We start from the raw sequence: 25,389 nt of genomic DNA on the forward strand, positions 1-25,389 counted from the left end.
ACTCAAAATACCTGTAACATCCAGGGCACCTCATGCACCATCAGGCCTGGTCCCTATCTACAGAGTTCCAGAGGAACCGTGTCTACCTCTCCTTCACTGCCACGCGCCTGCCCAGGGTTCTCCAATACAGTGAGTAACCCTCGATTGCCCATAACCGTGACCTCACTTCGCCATACCCTGCAGGTCTGGCGTGTTGCACTATGTAATGGTATTTTAGCAGCTGCTGTCTTGATCCGGTGCATGGATCTGGCCGAAATCTTCCTCAATGTGCCTTTTTCATCTGCACGAACCCGTCTGTGCTCTAAATCGGCCACAAATCTGTTAATAGTGCGATGATCACGCTTAAAGGGTTTCCTGAAAAATGGCTGACATGAGCGATGTGCTAATGTCAGCTGAACACAACTATAACACTGCCTAAAGCCTATATTGAGAAAAACAAACTTTTATAATAGGGAAGGACGCTCGGTGGCTGCCGGCTTCCTCACTGCGCCTGCGCCGAATACTGAACGGCGCGAGATTTTCACTGCAAACACGGCCGGCGGGAGGAGAGCAACGCTGCCTGGCCCTGTCAATCAAGAGAAGAAGGGCGTGAAAAGAGGTGGGCGAACAGAGCCTCTAGGAGCAGGTTCAACGCCCCCCTGTTCCCAAAGTCTAATTAGCATATTATAAAAGTTAATTTCTCAATAAAGGCTTTAGTGAGATGGCGCTAATATAGTTATGTTCAGCTGACATTGGCACATCGCTAATGTCTGCCAGCTTAATACCCATTTTTCAGGTGACAGAAACCCGTTAAGGCCTCTTTCACACTTGCGTTGTCCGGATCCGGCGTGTACTCCACTTGCCGGAATTACACGCCGGATCCGGAAAAACGCAAGTGTACTGAAAGCATTTGAAGACGGATCCGTCTTCAAAATGCGTTCAGTGTTACTATGGCAGCCAGGACGCTATTAAAGTCCTGGTTTCCATAGTAGGAGCGGGGAGCGGTATACTTACAGTCCGTGCGGCTCCCGGGGCTCTCCAGAGTGACGTCAGAGCGCCCCATGCGCATGGATGACGTGCCATGCAATCACGTGATCCATGCGCTTTGGGGCGCCCTGGCGTCACTCTGGAGCGCCCCGGGAGCCACACGGATGGTAAGTATACTGCTCCCCCGCTCCCCACTACACTTTACCATGGCTGCCAGGACTTTAGCGTCCCGGCAGCCATGGTAACCATTGAGAAAAAGCTAAACGTCGCATCCGGCAATGCGCCGAAACGACGTTTAGCTTAAGGCCGGATCCGGATCAATGCCTTTCAATGGGCATTAATTCCGGATCCGGCCTTGCAGCAAGTCTTCAGGATTTTTGGCCGGAGCAAAAAGCGCAGCATGCTGCAGTATTTTCTCCGGCCAAAAAACTTCCGTTCCGGAACTGAAGACCTCCTGATGCATCCTGAACGGATTTCACTCCATTCAGAATGCATTAGGATAAAACTGATCAGGATTCTTCCGGCATAGAGCCCCGACGACGGAACTCTATGCCGGAAGAAAAGAACGCAAGTGTGAAAGAGCCCTAAGTTTTCGTGAAATATCTAATGTTTTCATACTTCGTCCAAGGCATTGAACTAGTTCTCTCTTTTCGGCAGCAGAGAGATCCTTTTTCTTCCCCATATTGCTTGAAAATGGTGCTCTGCCTAATAATGTGGAACACCCTCCTTTAGTAGTTTTTCCTTAAATTGGGCTCACCTGCCAATCTAATTACCACGGGTGTCCGAGATTGTTTTCAGTGATCAAAAGAGCCCTGAGACACAATGCCATCCATGAGTTAAACTTAAAAACTAAATATTTCATCTTTGTGACACTTAAATAAAATTATAATTATTAGAATAATTTGGAACAGGGTGTATGCACCTGGACAGCAGCCACAGGTGCCCTCCTGAATTTATCCAGTACTGAATAACCCCCACTACAATGCTCGGACCCGCGACACTGTGCATACTTACCTGGTCCCCAACACCGCTTTCCTCCCGGATTGCTCCACTGCCATCTTCGCATCTCCTCTTTCTGCAGAAATCAACATCTGTCGTCGGAGGGGTTGAAGCCAATAGCAGGCCGCGGCGGTGACGTGCCCTTCTTGCATCATGTCACTGTGTCCCCCCATCTTCAATATGCTGACCCGGCAGTATTTTATGCTGCATTGTAGTATTTGGTTCTGCTGGTGTGATTTTTTTTTTTGTGTTGCGCTACGGTATGGCTGTCTCGCAGACCTCTGTTGTCCCTGTCTACTTGTGGCTTGTGTTGCCCTGTCTTCGCTCAGTATGGACTCGCCTACAACTTGGGGCCACTTTTAGGTTTTTCTCCAGGGCCACTTTAACTTCCCAGTCGGCCGTGCCCAAACTTCATGTCACTTCTGGGTCATGTACCAATTGGGACACGTCACCACAAAAGCCATTAATTGGCTGCAGTGGCTCCGTGACCCAAACTTCATGTCAATTCTGGGTCATGTACTGATTGGGACACGTCACCACAGAGGCCATTCAAATTTTTTATTCATTTATTGCAACAACAACAAAAAAAAAGAATACAAATTTGTAAAAATAGGCTATCAATATAAAAGTTTTGGAAAACCACTTTAAAGTGATTATCCAAACTATTAAACATGCCCCCCAATGCCCGGGCCCCTCATATAGGTTGTACTTACCCCGCGACCCCTGTCGCTCCTGATCTCCGCACGGCCGCCGCTGCATCTCCTCATCACGCGGATCAAAACATCTGGCGATTGGGGGGGGGAGCAGCCATTAGCAGGCCACGATTAGGACGAGCCTCCCTAGCATTGCGGGGGATCAGGAAACGTGGATGTTGGGGAGCAGGTTAAATATAACCTACATTAGGGGCCCGGGCATTGGGGGGGCATGCTTTATAGTTTGTATAACCTCTATAAGTGGTTAAATTACTAATATTCATACCTTGTTGTCTGGCTATCCAAAGAAATTAATTCCCATTATTGACTTTGATTCACTGGAAGACACATTAAAGCCATTTGTAGAATGTATCTTCATGACGGGCAGTTAGTAAGTTGGTCAAACTCAAATCTGAAGAATGAATTTGCCTGGAGTTGTTGGACTTACCCTTCTGGGGATATCCTTCCTACTATCTAAACCCAAGACCTTTGGAAGACAGCAGGCATTAGACACATATTCATTGCAATGGACGCCCTTCCAAAGGATCCAAACAGTGGGCCCCTAGTGATCAGCTTGTCTGAAGAGACCCCTCAGGACCCTCTAATGCTATGAAGCAGCAGCATGTTGATCTTCATACAATCATATGAGGATTAATGACCATACCATGCATGATAAGAATACCGAAGAATCAAGACAAGGCCAATGTTGGAATCATACGTTTCATGGTATATTTTACAGTATGTACTTTCAAAATCCCAGTCATGATTTTACATCCATCCAAAAATACAAGGAGAAAACATACATACATTTATAATAAAATATTCAAAATTAAGTGCAAAACACAGTGCATTATTGAAGCAGATTCGCCTCTGCTGGAATACTATGATGTCAAATGGAAAGCGGGCCGGTAAACCCATACACAGTGGTGGCAGCCATATTGAGATAATAGAAATTATCTCTCATCCCGATGATGCCAGATCGTCGACAGAATGGCAACCATATAGGGCACCGACTCCTTTGGGTCACAAACATGGATGTATTTCCCCACCAATACTAATAAAAATAATAGGTAAGAAAAAATTAAATTAAATATGGCGACATTCAAAGTGGCTGGACAATCTAAGGGTCTCTTTTTTATATGACTCCTCCCTCATTTTTCCTAAGAAGGAGGCTTGGCACTCATGTATATAGGAAATCTTAAAGCCTGGATAGTGAACGCTTGTTTATGAACATTTCCTTGTATAAAAAAATACAAAAATATTAAAAAAATATAGTAAAAAAAAATACAAAACAACAAAAAAAAGCAGTTTAAAGAAATACTTGCCGGTAATAAAAACTAGCCGTTTGAGTTAAGTCTGAACCAGTGTGTCCTCGTCGAGAACTGTGACAATCCTGAGTCAACGGGAGTCTTTTCTACAGAGCCCATTTGTTAAGAATTCTTGACCTTCCAACGGAATAATACGGGTTAATACTAGTACCATAGACTATAGTATAACTCGTCAGTAATATTCAACGTTCTCTGGCAACTTATTTAGCAATAGGAAACTTTAACTAAATGACTAACTAGCTAAAATGAACATGCTAATATTCTGATGGACTCTAACTAGTAATGGTTTCAGTGGTTCGTAACAGTAACTTGTTCCACTAAGAGTCAAGACCTTACATTAAAACAAGATGGCTGCCCTCTTCCAAAATACAGCGCGACACGCCTGTTCACAGGTTGTGTGGAATTGCAGCTCAGTCCCATTCATGTCAGTGGAAGACACAACCCGTGGACAGGTGTGGAGCCATTTTTGGAAGACAGCAGCCATATTTTTCTAATTCTGTACAGCATTTTTAACATGTGACTAATTAGGACAACTGGTAAAGTGAATTCTGTCCTAAACCTAAATGAAGTGGGCCTATACATTGTCACGATTAACTAATTAAATACATTATGATACTAATATATGGCTAAAACTAGTCTCACCGCTAATATATATATATTCTAAGAACAGGTCATTGTTACTCATCGACTGTTGAAGGGGATTTGGATCGTTTCACCAATAAATAATGGTTTGGTAACTGTAGACGAACGAGCCGCTCTTAGTTCCATGATCAATGGTTGTGGCCTTCACTGGAATAGTCAATGGTTTAAATGGTAGCCACAACACCATGACCTCCATTTTAAATTTCGATTGACCTACAGCAGCAACTCTTCGTAGATCAGGGCTACCTCTTGACTTTGACGGTAACGGCAGTTTTCCCCCCCCACTGTTAGACTGTTTGCATGTGCTTGTCTCATTGGTAAACATGGCTAATTTCACTGGTACTCAAATACCAGGATCCACAGGTGCATGGTGCTCAGTACCCAAAACGCGTTGTGACCTCTTCTCAACGTTTGCAGGATTCATCTACAATAGAACAGAATAAAGATGTGTTATGGTTAATTTTGGCCATGTTATATGGTAGAGAAAACAGAGAAATGAAGTGAAGTTATTGTCAAATTACTCACCAACTATGAGAGCTTTCCTTCTCAAGATGCCCGCCAACAGGGCACTTTCTTCCTCTTCGTCATCTTCGGGCTGAGCAAGTGGAGGGACTTGAACCTCTGGCTCATCTGCTGGACCGTATTCTGCCAACATAGAGCTCTCTGATGGATACTCGAAGGTGCTCTCTAGATCCGATTCTGGAAAGGAGATGTTCATCTAAGTGACAAAAAGGTGAGAGAATTGACATTAGTGGAAAGGGTTGAGATTGAGTTATGGAGGTTCTCAGAACTGGAGATGACTTTATAGAATGGTTCAAAACCATGCCCTGATTCACATGTACATACCACACATCAGTGTGGGGTAGGAATGATCGGGAATATTCAGTAGACCTCGCAAGCCAGCTAGACCATTTTGGAAGGTAAAAATAAATCTTAATCTAGCCATACACATAAGGTGAATGTTAGACGAACCAGCAGATTTTGGCTGCATTGGCCAGCCATCTGATAGGCCTCCCAACTCTCCCGGGGTGACAGTTGTTGGGACAGAGAAGGATCGGGGAGTTAATTTTAACATGCTCGAACCTTGCACACTTGGCCATGTGTACGGGGAGTATAGGGAGAAATGGGAGAAAGATATTGGCCTGAAGAACTTAAAGACCTTAACAGAAAACAGGACACATGGTCTCCAGAATAAGAAATGTCTTGACGATATTTAAAAGAGTTTGTGGGATTTTTAATTAGATGTCCTATCCAAAAGTTTTGTATGCTGTCTTAATCTCTTTCTCACTTTCATGAGATATGCTCCAATTATTACAAGGCACATAATATGTGGAAAAAAAAATAATATTTCCTAATTTGCTCATGTTTTCTTTGACTGTACTGTAGTTTGCTCAGTGAAATATATTTATTCTCAAAAATAATCCTGTAATTCACATGCATAAAATGTCAAATATGTGTACATTATGAAATGTATGATGGCGCTATGGTGCAGAGAACAAAGACCCTATTTTACTTTTCAGTGTATCCCCCTCCCTTAGCTTTAGAAGCAGCCTCTGTACATGGAGGATAGTCATCCCAGTACAGCAGTTGTTTAGTGAAAATTTTGGCAGGGGTAGAACGGGCAAAAATTAGTGTAACAGTAATCTCTATACACAGGCATACAGAGAAATCCCTTCTGCGTGCCTCCCTGTGATGTCATGAATGACATCACATTATTACTTAGCAACCACCGGAATGTATCACTGTGTTCGGGGATGTTAGTGACATCATCAGTTCCCTAAGGGTGTGTCATCCCAGTTCTACCGGGTGTGTGCAGTAGGTACATTAGGATGGTGCCTCAGGGACTGAATTGCTATAGTGATAGATGCTGTACAATATATACTCTATAATTTCAGTAGTAATTATTAAAGACCACATAAATCCACGTGTCCAACAGTAATAATTGTCTGTGAGCCAAATCACATGCTAAGCATTGGCTACCTATATGTCACCTTGATTACAGGCCTGCCAGGAAGGGGTTAACTATGCTAATCTCTTAATTGGCTGTGGCCTTAACAAGATTATATCATTAGGGGTCACCTGGGGGAAACAAGAAGGGACTGAGAAGCTGAGATCTATCTGGGATCCATCATGGCATGAAGGGTGAGGGTAACATGGAAGGTCAGGAGACCCATAAAGAAAATGATGAAGAAAGAAGAGGAAGGAGCTCAATCATATAGAAGTTCTCCTCCTCTCTGAATAATCTTATTATGCTCAAGTTATTACATCCACTCAATAAAAGAGTTTATCTCACTGCTCTGCAATCTGCGTTTCCCTTTTATTCCCTCTGTCCATTGTCCTCAGGCCATCAATAATCTCTGTCTCCCTCTCCAGCCCCAGGGGATTTCCAGACCTTCTCTTCCATGGTCTCCCCTCCCTATCTCGCCCAGCTGTCTCTCCTCCCCCCCCCCCCCCCCCAAGTGACCACAGATGTCATAAGCCTTCTCAAATTCTCTGTTCTCAGCCACTCCTCTTCCTTAACTCTTCCTTAAACTGTTTGGCCTGAGATTATCTCATCTAGTCATCTTCTTGACCTGCACTTTAGGAAGGTTTGCTCGAAATCCTGGCCCTAGACCAGACAAATTCATCATATGCAATGAAATTTCAGAATTTAACTTTTTTTTTATTTCAAAATTGTAGTGAGATTTTCAGATTTTTGGGAGGAGTGCAAAATCACTGTGTGGTAATTTGTACTAAAAGATGGTCGATAATGTAGTCAGTCCGGATATGGCGAGCAATTCGCTTCATTCTGTGGAAACAGTCTATTGACTGGAAATTATGGTGGCGTGGGTGATGCCATATATTGAGGTGCAGCAGTATTGACTGGTCCCAGCCAGACAAAGATAGAGATTGGGACTCAACACTGGATTATGGATTATTCATTTCTGAATTATTTTATTTTTTGAGGTTTCAGTGGGGGTCAGGGAAAAATTGGTGTACTGGCAAAAAACATTATGACTCCTTGCCATAGTTTTCTAGTATAGTAATAAACCTTGTAATATACTTATGTGTGACATGTCCAGATAGTGACCATAAAATCCCATTAACTCAATGAGTCCTTCAAAAAGAGTGCTGCATGCTGCACAGATCCTGCTGTTGAGATTTACAAAATCCCCAATGGTGGCTCTTTTTGATAATGTGAACCTATCCTTGCCTATATACTCCTTCTCTGTTTACCTGCCACAAGCCTCTGGTGGTCCTGCTATTCTGATGTTTTCTGCTCCCGGCAGGTATGGATGCTGAAATACTCACTATACCAGTGGATTGTGCCCCCTGGCATCTTCCTGCTCCTTTCCGGTGGAACAGCCATCAGAGTTTTTCCTTGATCCATGCAGTTCTTCTCTAGCCCTCTGCTCCTTGATTGCCGCTCTCTACTTCCATAGGACGCATGTTCTTTGGCTCTTAAAGGGTCATCACACATGTCCTAATCTGCCCTCAATGGTAGACTTCCCTGGAAATTTTAAGGCACCTTACCCAATGGCAGTGTGCCTGAACAAGAAGGTTCCCTAGTTTTCTGTTTGCCCTGACCTCTGCCATTTTAATCGTACTGATCCTGTGCTGCCTTCCCCAAACCGTTGGCCTAAAGTATTGGATTGAATTTACTCTGCTTGCCCTGACCCTCGGTTTGTCCACTGACTACTATTCTGCCTGTTCCCTTTGGTGCCATGCACTGGTGTCTCTTGACCCACCTGGGTCAGTTGTCACTGAATGGAGACTACTTCAAGAGGTAGAAGCCTGGTGGTTCCCCTGCAGCTGAGACCAGATCCCTAAATAGGGGGTAAATCTGTCACACAGTGCTCTACACCCGCTATGTTACAGCTTGGTGTGTTATAAAGTTTTACTATTTGAGGGCTTTTCGTGTCAATTTCTTACATAAAACACGTCGACACACTGTTTATTTTTCATATCCCTTCGTGGAGGGGGTGACGTTCAGTGAGACGTGATCGGTTAGGCAAACAGCGGAGTCACATTCTGTTCTCTGATGTGTAACGTTATCAATAAGCGTCAGCCGATGTGATACGAACGCTGTATTCGGAAATGTTTACACTCCAGCTCGCTTCTGTCCTGCAGACTGATAATCTTTTATGTTGTCTATATATGGCACCTTCTTCTCAAAGCGTCAGAGGAGTATTAAAGTGGTATTCCCATCTGAGACATTTATGGCATATCCATGGGATATGTTATAAATCTTTAATACACGCAGGTCCAACCTCTGGGACCCGCTTCTTTCTAAAGAACGGGTCATCGTTGCGCTTGGTAGGAAATGGAGAGGTGACCACGTATGCTTGCCTCTCTCCCTACACTTCAATAGCTCTTCTGAAAATAGCTGTGTCATCTGCATGGAGGTTGTATGTTCCTGCTAGGTTCTCTTGGGTTCCTTCTTGATACCACAGGCTCCTGCCAAACTCCAAAATCCTTCTATTCCAAATTATTTATCCCCTTCCCTAAAGCAAGCGAATACCCGTGGAAGTCCGGCTGTTTATTACAGTGGCTCTCTCTTATGACTATTCAGGGGGCCATGCGCTGAGGACTCCTTTCTATATAAAAGAAGAGTTGTTTATGTCGACTTTTGATGTGCTCGATTCTTTTAGTCTCAAGGGAGATATGCTGCAGTCACAGGTGCCTATGAGGGACACATCCATGCTCAGCTGAGCATGGATGTCAGGATTAGAAGGAATAGCAGTCAAACAAGCGACAACATCTACCTAAAGTTGGCCATACATATGATATAGCTATCGGCCGAATGCTATATAGATAGATGTTAGCAAAACGTTAATTTGGCCGGCTGCTGTTCCTTCCGATCACCTCAAATACATGCACGCTTGGCCCAGCTGAGTGTGCATATGTTCTCAAAAAAGGAAGAGGGACAGCTGGTGGCTTAGGCTAGTTTCACCTCTACGGTAAAGTTATCTGGCAGAGGAACAGCCTCGTATCTGGTCTGGCCAGTTACTGCCATGCACCGCCAGACCCTATTGACTATAATAGAATGTGCCCTGCCCGGTGTCTGGCATGAGCACCGGGTTTCGGCCAGATATGGTGCAAGCATCGGCTTTTGTGTGGGTGAAACTTAGCGAAAAGGAACCAACATGTTGAAATGTAACATGGCCGATTTTTCTCTCTCCTGATATCTGCCATCGGGGGACAGTCCAGACATATGCACAAGGTGGCCGGCCGATCACACCAAAATCAGTGGGTTCTGCTGACATTCTTCTAACATATGTGGCTACCGTGGCTGGGACAATTTAGGCGACATTAGTTTTTGCTGGCACTAGTGAATAAAGACCATCAGAAGTTGACCATGAGAGGTGTGACCAGCAGCAAGTCTGTGAAGATTTCACAGCTTCTGAAGAATGTGTGCCCTCTAGCAGATGTGTGACCAGTTACATGAAAGCTGAATGACTGGTGGACAAACATTTGAAACCTAAGAACTACTAGCAGATGGGCTGATTGCCCAATAGTTCGGGCCAGGAAGTGCACAAAGACTATGGCCTGAAAGACGTCAGTGAAGTAGGAAATTGGTGCAGGCGAAGGCTCTGGTGGTAATGGTGCAGAACAAGTATTAAAACGATGAGGTATTGCAGGATGGCAGGAGGCTGTGAACAGACAGCGTGACGTTTCATTCACGGAAAAGGGGAAGGGGACTGTGTCACTAAAATACACTGCGGTCGCCCTGAACTGCAGTGAAATCTGCAGCCAGTAGCCATCTACAGCATTTTTACAGATTCGAATAATAGGCAAATCTCCCATGGTACTCCGTTGACTGATAAATTTGGTAAATGCGATGACGTATTCCTCTGTTATCCCTCCTGGAAATGTGAAATGTACAAATTATTTGACCGATGGGTGTTACCACTCTTTGTCAATAGGGTATGTTGTATTGGTAACAACAATCATGCATGTCCAGAAGGAACAACAGAGGGATGACACACGGCGGAGACCATAAATCACTATTTTATGGGGGATGCAAGTATTTACTAAAGAGGTGATAGGTCCTCTTTATAACATAGCTCCAGTAACTAAAGCTGGTGATACACTTCAGCTGACCGCTATCTAAAGTGTAACTGGCCCACAGCTATTCCTTCCAACTCTCCGTACACATGCATGCTCAGCTCGGCATGCACATTAGATGGTCATCCAGTCCCATGGGAAACGGCGAATCCCAGTGTCATGCTGGACCCTGAATTAGTGATACATCCAAGCATCAGTTTTGCATAGGGTCAGACAGCATTATAATCAGTCCTACCCTTGTACCATTGATCTTGAGTTAAAGGGGTTATCCAGTACTATAAAAATGTCCCCCATATGCTGGGCCCCTCACAGTGAATATACTTAACCCGCTTCCTTCGCCGCTCCTGGTCCCCGCACCGCCGCTGCTGCTTTTTCCCGTGTGCGGATGAAAACATCCGGGGGACGAGCCTCCCTAGCGTCACCCGCAATACTAGGGAGGCTCGTCCCCATCACCGCCTGCCATTGATTGGCTGCAGTGTCGGACTGGGGTACCTAGGGCCCACCAGTAAAATTTATTTTGGGGGCCCACCATACGGATACATTCAAATATAATAAATAATTTAACAAGTTTTTTATATGAACATAGACCGGTTGAGGCGCTGTACATTGAATATATGTATGTAGTGCAGTAAGTCTACTGTGTTATGTGCCACTTGTGTAGGGGGTGGGAGACTAGGGGCCCACCTTGCTCAAGGGCCCACCGAGGGATTCCCCTGTACCCCTGTGGGCCAGTCCGAGCCTGATTGGCTGCCATTCACAAAAGGCGGGACCCGCACCCGTCGGACATGCATGGCATATCGATAGGATATGACATAAATGTCCAGACAGGACAACCCCTTTAGCATTAAAGGGGTATTCCAGCCGGATGCATTTATCTGCTGGATCAGTAGGGCTCTGACTGCTAGGGCACCCATCTGTCTAGCATTTATCACCTATCCCGTTAATGGGTGACAAATGCTTTAGGCTGATACCCCTTTAAGTGCTGCGTCCAGAATAAAGAGCATATGGGGTGGGAATTCCTTCAAGGCCTGTATCTGGAGAAGTTGTCCTGCAGTTGGACCATTTACAGTCACATTCAGCAGCTGCTTGGCCCACTTATTACATCCTATTTTCTGTCTTCTACGTTCTATTACTCATTGCTTCCACTTCCGGCTGTGAGTCCACCCCCACGTCACCATGAACCGAAGGCCAAATCTGGATGATTTCATTATTCTCTATCACTTGAGAGCTGAACATTAAGGCCCTCTGCATGTATTTTACAGTAGAAGCTGATACAGTACAGCTCACTCAGCAGCGGCTCAAGGTCTGCTAGGTGAGCAAGCTGAATTTTTGGAGTCCCTACACATGTTACAGGCCAGACGGTACAATGCAGAAGGATAGGATATAACAATGTTTTGCAAAATTTAAAGGGCTTGTCTACTTTGTCATTTATACGGTGCAGATACCTCATGGAAAGGGTCCCATATTACACCGGTCAAAGACCTACGTCTAAACTTGTCCATATAAACAGTAATTTTCTTCAGAAATGTATCCATACCATAGCCATGTAATCATCTGGAGAGGTTTGAGCAGGACATTTGTTGAGTCCCTTGAAGGCTGACCCCGCATTATAATTGTCAGAATTTTTTTTTGCGAGGGAGACTATCAAAAAGTGGGTATCCTTCTTACTTAGGGCTTCATGGGTGACATTGTTCAGTGGCTTTTGCCTGCCGGACTGGTCATCTTATCAGAGGTGCGCTACATGACTATGCAACATGCGTTCCTATAACTGTGAAGTGTCAAAGGGAGCTCTGATAGAAAAAAGCCAGTGCTTATAGAGGTGCAATAACATATCTGTTAAAAAGGTTGTCTAGTTTGGATAGCCCTTGTTCAGTAGCTGCTTCCTCTGGTGACTGGATAATCGTTGACTGACCACTTTCTGGAATGTTCTCGGTTATGTGAGGTCCTCCATTTTTTCAACCAATTTTTTGCCATGACCCAACCCAAGTCATCTTTAAATGAAGTCATTAGATGCATCCACATTGACAGTTCGGTTGGTTGTTAATATTTTGCCCTGGAGGCCCAGGAACTTCAGGTTATGCCTCTTCAATGGACTTGCTATGACAGTAAGTAGACAAATAAATGAATGGTGGGCTTTAATATTCACTAAATGTTATGAATTTTGAAGTTCTCATCTGAGGGTGGACAGAGTTTTATGAGCTCTGGTGGTTAGTCGATTTTATATGAGAAGTCCTGCAAGATCCTAATTTCAAGGGTCACAAAGTCACATCATGTTGTGTAAATCTGCAATAAACATCTTCCCAAAAGAACTTCCTGTGTTCAGTTTCATTGCCTTTCTGTATTTACATGTACACAATAAAAGGGAACATGTATCTAGAGGAACCTCTGTAATGAAGATGTTTTCCCTTCATAGAAGAATGCATACGATGACAGGTGCCCCCCTGTCTGTCAACTGGTCTTTGAAACTACAGTCAAAATGTTTGCGCCATAAAACCATGAAGCAGTTCTTGGCAACAAATCAGTGACGTCCATCTTGAAGACCTACCTATAGGACAATCAAATTCCCCACTTCTTCATTATACAGGCCTTTGACCAAAAGCAGCCATTTCCTGCCACTTTGAACCACCACCACCTGCCAGCCATCTTAGTCCCTAACTGAAGCCACCACCTCTTTCCCACAATTGCCAGTGCCAACCACACTCAAATTCCAGTGACATAAAAAGATACTCAGAGCAAAATAAATATGGCAGTGTTACTGTTCCACCACAATTTTTGGTCAAGAGGGACATATGTAAAAAAAACTCAAAGGGACCCCTTCGTTCTAAAGATTAATGACATCTGTACCTAATGTGGTGAGGGAAACTTCTTTAAAAGCTATGTACATGTTTGCAACCATTTTTCTATTGCCTCAATGCATCTACAATGTAAAAATACACTTTTCAAATAGTCTTTATTAAAGAATTCCAGCTGTTGTGTGTCTATAGCTCATATGCAGACTTATTGGTCACCATAGTAACAGACAACAAACAAACTCTGTGTAGTCTGATCTTGAAGTCATATTCCCTTCTGTTTGCCCCTATTATGGCATTGGATGTCGAACCATTCTGTCAACCAACATATTTGACTTTGGGCTACTCCTAAGTACGTTATCCTGGCAGTCCCCTGGTATTCACACTTCAACCTATGTACAGGGATCTGGACATCACTGTAGGGGTACCAACAGGCTGCTACCTCCTGAAGTAGTCTTGTATAATTGACAGCTGCCCCACAGGGGTCAAGAGACTCCAATTCAGGGCAGCAAGGCGTTAGGCCCAGATCAGGACAGGCAGAGAACATACAATATTGTAAAAGGTCTGAGGTCAGGGCGGGCAGCAAAGGGTGATAATCCAGGAAACGGGCAGAATGTCGGTACATGGGCAAACAATGAAAATAGCACAGTTTGCAGGATACTAGCAGGCTATGAATCTATTGCTCAGGCACAGAGGAAGGTGCCTTAAAGGGGTATTCCCATCACAGACAATGGCGGCATATCTCTAGGATTAATTTAGCTGAGCAGTTATAGATCAAAGCTAAGCTTGTGGATGTGTAATCTAATTTCTCTTTCTCTTTTTTGAATCATATCTCTAGGATTGCCCCCATTGTCTGATAGGTGCAAGTCCCACCTCTGGGAACCGCACCTACTACGAGAACCGAGCGAAGAGAGTGGTGGCCTGAGGACCCTGGTATTCCCAAGGTCTGGCCACTGCCAAATGCTCTCCCTATTAAAGTGAATTGGAGCGCACTGTGCTTGCGCAGCCACCGCTCCAATTTATTTCTATGGGGCCAATGGAAATAACGGAAACGAGCATTCGCTCGGCTAGTTTCGGCGGCCCCATAGAAATGAATGGAGGGCGGCTGCTCATGCACAGTGCGCCCTCCTCCACTCTCAGTTCTCTGCGTAGGTGAGGGTCCCCTAGCGATATGCCCCCATTGTCTGTGATGGGAATACCCCTTTAAGTACCCCAAGGTAGGCAGCCATACACTAGTGCAGATTAGGTTGCGCGCAGAGGGAGAGCGCCCACCCTGCAGCAAGATTAGGAGGAGGATAGCCTATGCTAGCAAGAAGCAGGTCTCAACCTGCATGGAGTGATAATTGGTAGATACCCTGGTAGGGGGCAGATAGTGTGTAGGAGTGCAGGATCAGACTACACAGGATTTGTTAGGCTACTTCCACACTCATGGACCGATCCGTTCAGATAATACAACCGTCTGCATCCATTCAGAACGGATCCGGTTGTATTATCTTTAACATAGCCAAAACGGATCCGTCTTGAACACCATTGAAAGTCAATAGAGGACGGATACGATTTCTATTGTGCCAGACTGTGTCAGAATACATTAGAAAGCAAACTGATCCGTTTTGGACCGATTATAAGAGCCCTGAACGGATCTCACAAACGGAAAGCTAAAACGCGACTGTGAAAGTAAACTTAGTTGTATATTACCCTAGAAATGCATACAGCTGTAGACACAAAATGGTTAATAATAATTATATAATTATTAATATTTTTTTCCATGAAGACTATTTTTCATCTAGGTGCGTTGGAACAGAAGACAAAAATGTGGTTGCGAGGGTTGTACAAAGCCTTATTGCTCTCAATCCAAGCCTGTCCATGAACATTCAGACCATTGGCTGCAAAGATGAGTTTTTGATCTGAGGGATTTTTCAGTGGCCCCCGAAAATGCTTCACTTACTGGTATGTCCCATAGATAAAGAGGAAGAGCAATATATAGAAATAAATGTGATGTGGTATGCAGCTGGAGCCATGCTCCGATAACAGCACGCCTGTATCCTGCAGCTGAAACATTGACCTCCAACTTGTTCCAGCCTGCCAATGGAATGAGGATGAGCGATAACCTTCTAGAAGAGATATATTGAGATGGGAGTACTTGTGTAGGGGGCGTGGAGGAGGACAAATGGAGAACGGGATTACTGGCACTTTTGATAAAAATAATTATGAATAATGTTGCTTGCAGCTCTTATTTTTCCTGTCACGAAAAAGCCCATTGGAAGAATTCACCAGTCGGGGGGGAATGCACAGAATTGTGACTGAATATATTGGAAAGATTTTCATCTTATTCAATTAAATTAGGTTTTTTTACCATTCTGTATGAATTACCAAAAAGACTGAGCTAACGGAGGTACAGAGGTAGTGGTCACACCTGATGTCTGGTGCAAAAGGAAAGCCAAAGGCCCATGGTAGGGTGAGGACCCTATTAGAACCTAGAAGCTATAAACCTGCCCAAAAACATTAGATATATGTAGACCAAACCCTCCAATTTCAGCACGATCAGACAATCATCTAACATGTAAAGGGGGGGCGAGGCTCCTAAATTTCATCAAGTGTTAGGTGTTGGGAGTTAGAAGGTTTGGGCGTATTAAATTTCAGCTTGCTTGTTGATGAGTTAAGGCCCCCCAACCATCAGGAGTCTGGCAGGGCTTTCTACCCTCTCCCAAGTCTAGTAAAATATACATGTCTGTGTATGGCTGACTTAAATTCTCCCTTTGCTCTGTGATTGAGTTAAAAGCTAAGGGGATAAGAAAGGAGAAGTTTGTCATGTGATTTACGGAGAGATATGCAAATAATGACCTTTTGTTATCCGAGATAACATGAGAGAAATATTATAGAAAAGTGAGGTTGTAATGCTATAAAACTACAATGCAGAAAGTGCCAAAAACAAGAGAAAACCACAGTTTACCTTCTTCTTGTCCCGACTGTGTTTGGCTAGACAGGACTTAGGCAAAATCAAGTAGCCCCCAGTTACTTTGATCTCTTCTGCTGTTGGGTAACGTTTCTTGCCAGACTCAGGCTTGTTGACTGGGGACTTAGTCTCTGTGGAAGCATACCCATTCTCGCAGACGGCCACTTTTCGTGGGTTGACTGTAATTGTATTGCCTTTCCTTCTTTGCACAGCTTGACTGTCTCCTGCTACTCTTTTGATGGTCTGGATATTACCAGTGACTTTGGAAGGACTGAACCCAGTTTCCCCATCTTCTTCTGCTTTTCCAGCATTAACTTTGAAGGTTTCAGGCTTTGACGAGACTGGAGAAACCTGGGTAGTCTGCCTTAACTGTCTGGCTGGAGATGCTGGACGCAGCTGGAAAGGAAAAGGCCTAACTTCTTCCGTCATGCTTTTCCTGGTGTTGAACCCACTCATGGCTGTAGGGGCCGCACAAGTTGAAAGCTCAGAGTCAACACAGGAAGAGGAAGAAGTGACGTAGGAGTAGAGAGTGGTTTCCTGAGTTACAGTCTGGCTTCCCGTGGTAGCAAGAAGGCAGGAAGGAGAAGGCGGAGTGGGGTTTGCAATACTTGAGGCCTGAATTTCAGGCTGCGTTACTACAAGAGAAATGGGCAATACAGTTTTGGTTTCCCCTTCTCCATTTACCCGTTGTAAACACGGGTCACTACCATCGTCTTCTGACCTTGAACCTCCAAATCGGCTAAGCAGTCTGCTCACCCTTCCTTTAACATCAGTGGAGGAAGACTGTTGCACCTCTAATGGAGCATCTTGCTCCTTCACCTCATTTGGTAGACTTGTTTCTCTGACTAGGTCATCTACCTTTGGAATGCGTTGGACCGTTTGCTCGGTGGTAGACTTTGGTCTAATGCAGGAATATTCTGGCATCCGTCTTTGCTTCTCCTGTTGGATAAATGGATTTTTTTGAACTGGTCCAATATTTTCTCTCAAGACCCGGCTCTCTCTTTCCTCTTCTTCTTCACCATCAACTACTTTTTCCTCTTGTTCTCCTCCTTCACTCTCAATTTTGTTCTCTGATATAGAGGCCCCGGCCTTGGCCTTCCTTCGCAGAATGATCTCCCTCTTCCAGGGAGGCATCTTGGCAAGTCGTTCCTCTTCCTCCCTATCTCTCCTTTTCGTCTCTTCTTCTTCTTTTCTTTTTCTTTCTAGAAGATGGACCTTCCAGTCTGGGACCTCCATCATTTTTGTATTGATGGATCCAAGTGTTGTGCTTGGACGTAGACTCAAATTTTTCAGCTATTTTTCAGACACCATAATAAATATTTGCCAAGGAGGCATGGCGGAAGGAGAAAACTAAACTAGTTGTAGTTGGATGCTCCTGAGGAAACACAATACCATATTATGATTAAGGGTGGGATAAACATTGAAAAAAAAAAAACTCAAAAGGAACTTTAGCGGGACAAGGTATGAGCAACTACTTTGAAGACTAGTAGTATCAAACAGCAATGGTAGGAAGTTAAGGTAGACATGGATATAAAGATGATTGGACAATAACAGTAAGGTTGGTGGCCCACCATTCTAAAAATGTAGCGTACAGAACAAAAGAGCCTAAAAGAGTGCGATGATAGCAACATACTGTATAATATAAAATATGTCTTATTCAACCTTCATCTAAAATTCAAATCAGAAGAGCTGAATGGCATTAATAATAGCTCTTCCTATGGTAATTATCCATCATCCACTTGGCACCCAAGCTACACCTGGCACTCTATGGCGTTGTTAATATGCATTTCACCATGGTAATTACTGAGCTATTTATCATGGGAATGAGAGTAAACACCAAATTAAGGTTTGCAGCTTGTAATTCCAAAATTGTATGTACTGAAGACAAATATTTTATCTGGTAGAGAGGGGGAGGGAGCGACAGTGTCAACAGACTAATCATAAAGGAGAATGGGATTGCAGTGCAATGAGTGGAAGTGGACAATGGAAGGCAGACTAGGCTGCACAATGCAATCAAACGAAGAAGCACGGTGCAATGACAGCAGAGCGCAGCGCAATGAGACAGCAGAGCGTGACAGCAGCACAATGAGACAGTGCAGTGACACTGGGCAATGAGACAGTAGATCGGGACAGTGCACTGCTATGAGACAGTGGAGAGACACAGCGCGGTGCAAATGACATTAAAGCGAGAGAGCGTGGTAGAATGAGACAGCATAGTGCAATAAGTCCATAAAATGAGACAGCAACGTGCAATGAGACGGTAGAGAGAAACAGTACAGAGTAGAGTGAGAGTGCATTGAAATGAGAGAGTAGAAAAGAGCAGTGCAATGACAGAAGAGAGACTGTAATGTAAGACCGCACAATGCAATGGGACAGTAGAGTGAGACCTCACAGTGCAATGAATGAGACAGCAGAGCTAGACAGGACAGTACAATGAGACCACAGGGTAAAACAGCACAGTGCAATGAGACAGCAGAACTAGACAGCACAGTGCAATGAGACAGCAAAACTAGACAGCACAGTGCAATGAGACAGCAAAACTAGACAGCACAGTGCAATGAGACCGTACAGGAAAACAGCACAGTGCAATGAGACAGTATAACTAGACAGCACAGTGCAATGAGACAGCAGAACTAGACAGCACAGTGCAATGAGACAGCAAAACTAGACAGCACAGTGCAATGAGACAGCAAAACTAGACAGCACAGTGCAATGAGACCGTACAGGAAAACAGCACAGTGCAATGAGACAGTATAACTAGACAGCACAGTGCAATGAGACAGCAAAACTAGACAGCACAATGCAAGGATCAAGAAAACACAATAGGATCACCAGACTGGTAGGACCATACATCGCAATAAATCTAAGGATTGGGGGGGGGGGGGGGCCCTAGACAGACCATTGGAGGCGGAGACATAGCGACCCAAAACAATGAGATGGTGAAGAGACCGTTCAAATGAGACATCATTAAACCAGTCAGAAAGCTCAGTCAAAAATAGATGTGACTGCCAGCGATGAATAGTTGTATATTGTGGCCTGTCTGGAGACAATAGAGAGACAAAGGCGCAGCTGTCCACACAAAGTGACATATAGACGGGGAGCTATAGGGGCTGCTCTCCGAAACCTGAGCTATATGTAATTCTGACTGTAGAGCGCGGCAGTAATCGGTGCATACAGAAGTCACCGGACTGTGTATAGCGGTATATATGTATAATGGTCCTGGTGGACATATCACTGGACATCAGCTGGTATTTATATAGTATTTATATCATTATTATGTCATTTTTGGTTGCATGAGAAGTAAAAAGTCAGGTTTGGGTCTTTTGTAGGGTTACCTATGGAAGATATATAGGATTATTACATGTGTAGGACACACCACAAGTGATATACGTACCGCTTCCAAGCTGTTCACCTCTGCCGCAGGATCCAAAAGCTTCCAAACCCTCGTTGTCGCTCCGCTATATCCGTAGGATCATTCTTCACTTAATTTCCCCGGAAAGAGACCCCAGGGTGACTCCGTCAGCAGCGTCTCCTTTTTCATCGCGGATGAAAGCTGAACATCCTTCCCAAAAATCACAGCACGGTCTCCGTCCGGGTCAGCGGTATTACTCCAAGTTTTATTTTTGGAAGAATTGTTTTAAAAAATGTGAAAAAATACAAAAATTTCTAAAGGAAATGTGCTGAAAACTCCCCTTTAAATGAAGCAGGGAAGGAAGGGTGTGCGGAAAGAAGAAATTGATTCCCAGACAGAAGGAGAGAGAGGGTGGTGGGTGAGGTTACTGCTAGGAATAATACTGAGAGTAAAGGGGGAGGGTGGAGATAGTAAGGAAGGAGGAGGGGGGATACAGCCCTGTTAACCCTAGCCGTGCTGAACGACTGGGGGGGGGGGGGGGCTGCTGAAGCCTCCGGTAATATTACAAAAACCACATTCCGATACTGATTGCTCACTTCCTATGACGACTTCCCCTGATGTTCTATACATGGAAAAGATAATTAAGAAACTCAAGTCATCACGGATACGCTTTTATATCTTCCAAATCCCAGCGCTTCTCTGCCCAAAATGTCCCTTTTTTTTCTTGCATAGTCCTATCTGTTGGTGTATGTATATTTACAGTACAATCCCTTTAATCTGGCATAGGTAGCAAATTATGAAATCTTCTGGATTATCGGCTAATCAAGGAAAAAGTATAAAATAAAATAATTATTAAAGTATAAAACATGACCCCCAGTTCCCGGGCCCCTCATATAGATTATACTCACCCCGTTTGACTTAGACTTTTTTTTACTTTCCTTCATGTCTGGTGATCCTCCAAAAATAAAGGAAGACACGCGGAAACAAAAACGGATCACGCAACAATGGAACCCCATTTTGCGGAACGGAACACAACAACGGTCGTGTGCATGAGGCCTTATTTCACGCAGCCTTGGCTCCATAGAAGTGAATGGGGCTGCGTGAATAACGCATTGCATCCACAAGCAAGTGCGGATGCGATGCGTTTTTCACTGATGGTTGCTAAGGGTACTTTCACACTTGCGTTTTTCATTTTCCGGCGCTGAGTTCCATCCTAGGGGCTCAATACTGGAAAAGAACTGATCAGGCATATCGCCATGCATTCTGCATGGAGAGCAATCCGTTCAGGATGCATCAGGATGTCTTCAGTTCAGTCTTTTTGACTGATCAGGAATTAGATAATACCGCAGCATGCTACCGTTTAATCTCCGGCCCCAAAAAACTGAACACTTGCCTGAATGCCGGATCTGGCATTTTTTTTCCATAGGAATGTAGTAGTACCGGATCCGGCATTAAAAAAACGGAATGCTGTATCCGGATCCGTTTTTCCAGATGACACTGGAAAGACGGATCCGGCATTTTAATGCTTTTGCAAGACGGATCAGGACATCTTATAAATGCCATCAGTTGGCATACGTTTTGACGGATCTGGCGACGGAACTGCTTGGCAGATCTCTCCGCCACAAGTGTGAAAGTACCCTAAGAGATGTTGTTTGTAAACCTTAAGTTTTTTATTGCGCGCGTGAAAAACGCATCAAAACACATTGCACCCGCGCGGGGAAAACTGAACAACTGAACGCAATCGCAGACAAAACTGACTGAACTTGCCTGCAAAATGGTGCAAGTCTCACTGAACGCATCCGGACCTAATCCTGTATCGTTCTTGTGAAAGAGGCCTATGATATTTCGCTGTGCATCCCGTTTTACATTGCCGCAGCCAATCACTGGCCACGGTGGAAACCGGCTCACCTGACGGCATGACAATGGTCACAAGATGCAAGGGTATCTGGTCCGGATGTCTACATTGAGGGAGCTAGTGGCGCATCGCAGGCCAGAAGGAGAAGGAGCGGGGAGCCAGCGCCGGAGAACAAGTAAGTAAGGTCCGGTAAAGTGGGGGAGCTTGCCCCCCCCCCCCTCTCATTGTTGCACAGCCTCTTTAAGGTGCCCACACGCAGAAGAGTGGTCTGGCCAGCAACCCCCAACAGATGAAGTAGGAACCAGGCATGTTGGATTTCAACGTCCGTCCGATCCTTTGTCCTCATGAGGGTATATGCACCTGTCCAAGGTGTGTGGTCCTCTTTATGTCTAAAGGTGCCCTTACACCTTCAATAGCTGTCGAATTTCTACCAAACTCTTACATACTCTGTGTGGCCGAGCTTGTCCGAGTGTGTTCTGAATGGGGAGAGTGGAGTAAACTGCCGCACCTGTGGCAGATCCTGCATGCTGAAATCCAACAGCCCTACCCTTTTTTCCCCTAGGTATCTGCTGTCAGGGGAGATTCAGAAGATCCCTCTACACATTAGATGATTGGCCGTTCCTGCCGAAACAAACAGGTTTGGTTGGCTTTAAAGAGCTTGTCCAACAACATATATTCAATTTTTTTTTTAAAGCACCTGGATCTGAATACTTTTGTAATTGCATGCAATTAAAAATTCACTATAGCCATTTAATTATTCAATACATTGTATGTGTATAGCGCCACCTGCTGTTTGTTCTTTTCCTTACTTCTCTGTCCACCTCACTGAGGTGGTCGCACATGCTCACTGCCACCACCAGCCCTGTCTACTGTTAGAGAGCTGCATTTAGAAGGACACATCCACTGATCTGCCAGCTTGAAATACATCTAGCAGAGCAATGAACGGGGAGATCTCTGGATCCATGAGGTACAGGGCTGGTTCTAGCTTTGTTGGAGAATTTAATGTCCTATATTATGTCTCATTTTCATTTTTTACATTAATCGTGGAACAACCCCTTGAATGTCATGTGTATGGCCAGGTTGGCCCTGGATCTGAGGGAAACTGAATATAGGACCCTGGTGTTGCGGTCCTTCGTCTTTACTCCATTACATAAATTCATGTCCGGCTGAGCGGTCATGTTAATTGGGAGATTGAGATAATAACTGCCAGCCGAAAGCTATCCTCTGTTTACAGCCGGCTTTGGCTCGAGACAACTCTTTTTTGAAGTTGGAGCAAAACTCAGCAGCAGGGGAAAAGTAGTATTATATGGCCCCCCATGTAATTCAGGGGGTGCTTCACACATATATTTTATTAAGCACTGCCCCAACCGTGTCCCAGTTATCACCGACATGTGCTAACACTCACAGAGCAGTGGTGCTCCTAGTCAAGAACCGAGTCCGAAAGAGAATGTGCTTTATTCCAAATCTACGGCCATAACATAGTGGGGTAGAACAAGTGCCTGCAGGAGGCGGCCATTTCTCATGCTTCCACGGGCCGGCTTCCTCAACAGCATGTTCTATAATCCATTTTGCCTCTTTCTTCGATGATAATTTGTATTGGTCACCAGTGTTGGACTGGCCCACCAAAGTACCAGAGAATGCCCCGGTGGACATAGCCTCTGATACTAGAGTGGGCCCTAAAGGACCAGGAGGAAAAAATTGGAGCAGCCTTTGGAACCAATTACTTGCCACTAGGGTCTGTTTCCTTTGAATTAAAACCTATTCAACGTTATTGATGATATGAGGGTTGGGCCAAAAGAATAATTTTCTTTTGGTAGGTCCAAGGAACCCCAATCTGATCCTGTCAGTCACCACCAATATTTATTCGATCCTTGAAAATTTTAATGCATTCAGATTAGGTCAATGTTTCTCTTGGACCTGTTGGATAAGACTGGATCGGCTGACCATCTAATGTGTATGGGGACCTCCCAGCAGATGTGGGGAGAGAGGAGGATCAACCTGTTAGATTTCAACACGCCAGATCCTTTTGTTCTCAGGGGACCAGAGGTGTCTGCCAGAAGCTAATTATTGAGAACACATGCATGCTCAGTCTACAGTGCATGTGTATGGGAGATAGGAAGAAGTAGCTGTCGGTTAAGCAAGCATTTGGCCTACCTACATCTAATGTGTACAGTCACATTGCAATAATTCTACATCAAAGGATGTTTCAAAAGAAGTCGAATTACATGCGCCACCGGCGATCTAAGGCTAGGTTCACATATGCGTTATGAACTCCAACAGTCTGCCAGAGGTAACCGTATCCGGCATAGTCGGAGCACTACTGTGCACTGCCAGATCCCCATTGACTATAGTGGGATCTGGCAGATTTCCAGCATAAATGCTGCATTTTGGCCGGACAAAAAATACTTAGTACAGCCAGAATTTGTCGGAAATCTGCCAGATCCCACTATAGTTAATGGGGATAGTGCAGTGCCCAATATGGTGAACTGTCAGTCTGCTTCTCTGCTGTAACAGACCGCTAGAGTTTAGGAACATATCCTAAGCACTCTACTGTACGGCCCAAATGTTTGGAGATTTATCCAGTCTTCAGAAAAACTGGGGGTTCAGGTCAATGAGATATTTGTGAGATATTTGCTGATCTTTGGCCACCTAAATCTATGACCCTTTTACATGGGCCAACGATCGACTGAACAATCGTCCCTAGAGTCTCGATGTAAATGCAGCTAAACAAGCGTTGATCGGCTTGGTCGTTAAGGGCAGGAAATCTACCCATGTGAAAAGACCTTCGAGAAGGCACCAGTGTTTAGATCTACATAAACTTTAGCTATTGTCCCGTTATCATGCATACAGCCCCTGAATTGACTCAATTACCCTCCCGGCTGACCCTCTGAATGATCTGTTTACCGATTGAATCAGCCTTCTTGACAAGCACATTTGCATGGAGACCAGATTGATCAGATTATCTTCTTGTGATCCCTCGCCCAGGTCCCTTCATAATTATTTGTAACCAAAGAATGAAGCTTTTTTTTTAGGTTAAAAAGGTTCTCCGGTCTGGACAATCCCTAGGTCTTTTGATAATCATCAAATATCAAAGTGTCCCCTTTTGAGGCTCCCAGCATTCGGCTCTAAACTGTGGGAAAACCCGGTGTTCTGCAAAATCTCTATAGCTTGCCGAAAGTCTATAGCGGAAGTGACGTGGTGCGCTGCGCAAGCGCACAAGCGTACTTCAGCGAAGCATTCCTGCAGTCTCCACTGCAGTAGTTTCACACACCGCGCGTGCGCACACTTAAGGGTATAGATTTCTGAAAGTGACAGTCATCTCTATTAAAATACAGCTACATTAATTTGTATCCTCGCGGGCTCGCTTCGCTCGCCACGCATCGGGCTCGGCCTCGCTGCGTTCGGCATTTAGTAAAACTAACTCTATGCCGCCATTGATCGTAAAGAAGGAAATGGATGGTAAAGAAAGAGATGGATAGTCTCTTTCTTTACCATCCATTTCCTTCTTTACTATCAATGGCGGCATAGAGTTAGTTTTACTAAATGCCGAGCGCAGCGAGGCCGAGCCCGTTGCGTGGCGAGCGAAGCGAGCCCGTGAGGGTACAAATTCATGTAGATGCTGTATTTTACTGGAGGTTACTGTCACTTTAAGACAATGATTCTGATGATTTGTGGAAGTGCACTTGTGCGCTTGCGCAGCGCACCACGTCACTTCCGCTATAGACTTTCGGCAGAACACCGGCAGTAAGTGTTAGATTTCCCTGC

At 44.6% G+C, this 25,389-nt stretch overlaps 1 protein-coding gene across 1 annotated transcript; it reads right to left on the minus strand.

Moving 5' to 3' along the window:
- Window positions 1-3,363: 3,363 nt before the first annotated feature.
- Window positions 3,364-20,486, minus strand: PPP1R18 (protein phosphatase 1 regulatory subunit 18). The gene is made up of 4 exons (XM_044305953.1): window positions 19,812-20,486; window positions 16,415-17,792; window positions 5,153-5,345; window positions 3,364-5,051 (listed from the first exon to the last, which is right to left on the minus strand). The coding sequence occupies exons 2-4, from the start codon at window positions 17,654-17,656 to the stop codon at window positions 5,032-5,034; spliced, it is 1,455 nt and encodes a 484-aa protein (XP_044161888.1). The 5' UTR covers window positions 17,657-17,792; window positions 19,812-20,486; the 3' UTR covers window positions 3,364-5,031.
- Between the last annotated feature and the right edge of the window lie 4,903 nt (window positions 20,487-25,389).

Source organism: Bufo gargarizans, chromosome 9, assembly GCF_014858855.1.
Source record: "Bufo gargarizans isolate SCDJY-AF-19 chromosome 9, ASM1485885v1, whole genome shotgun sequence".
Taxonomy (NCBI): Eukaryota; Metazoa; Chordata; class Amphibia; order Anura; family Bufonidae; genus Bufo; species Bufo gargarizans.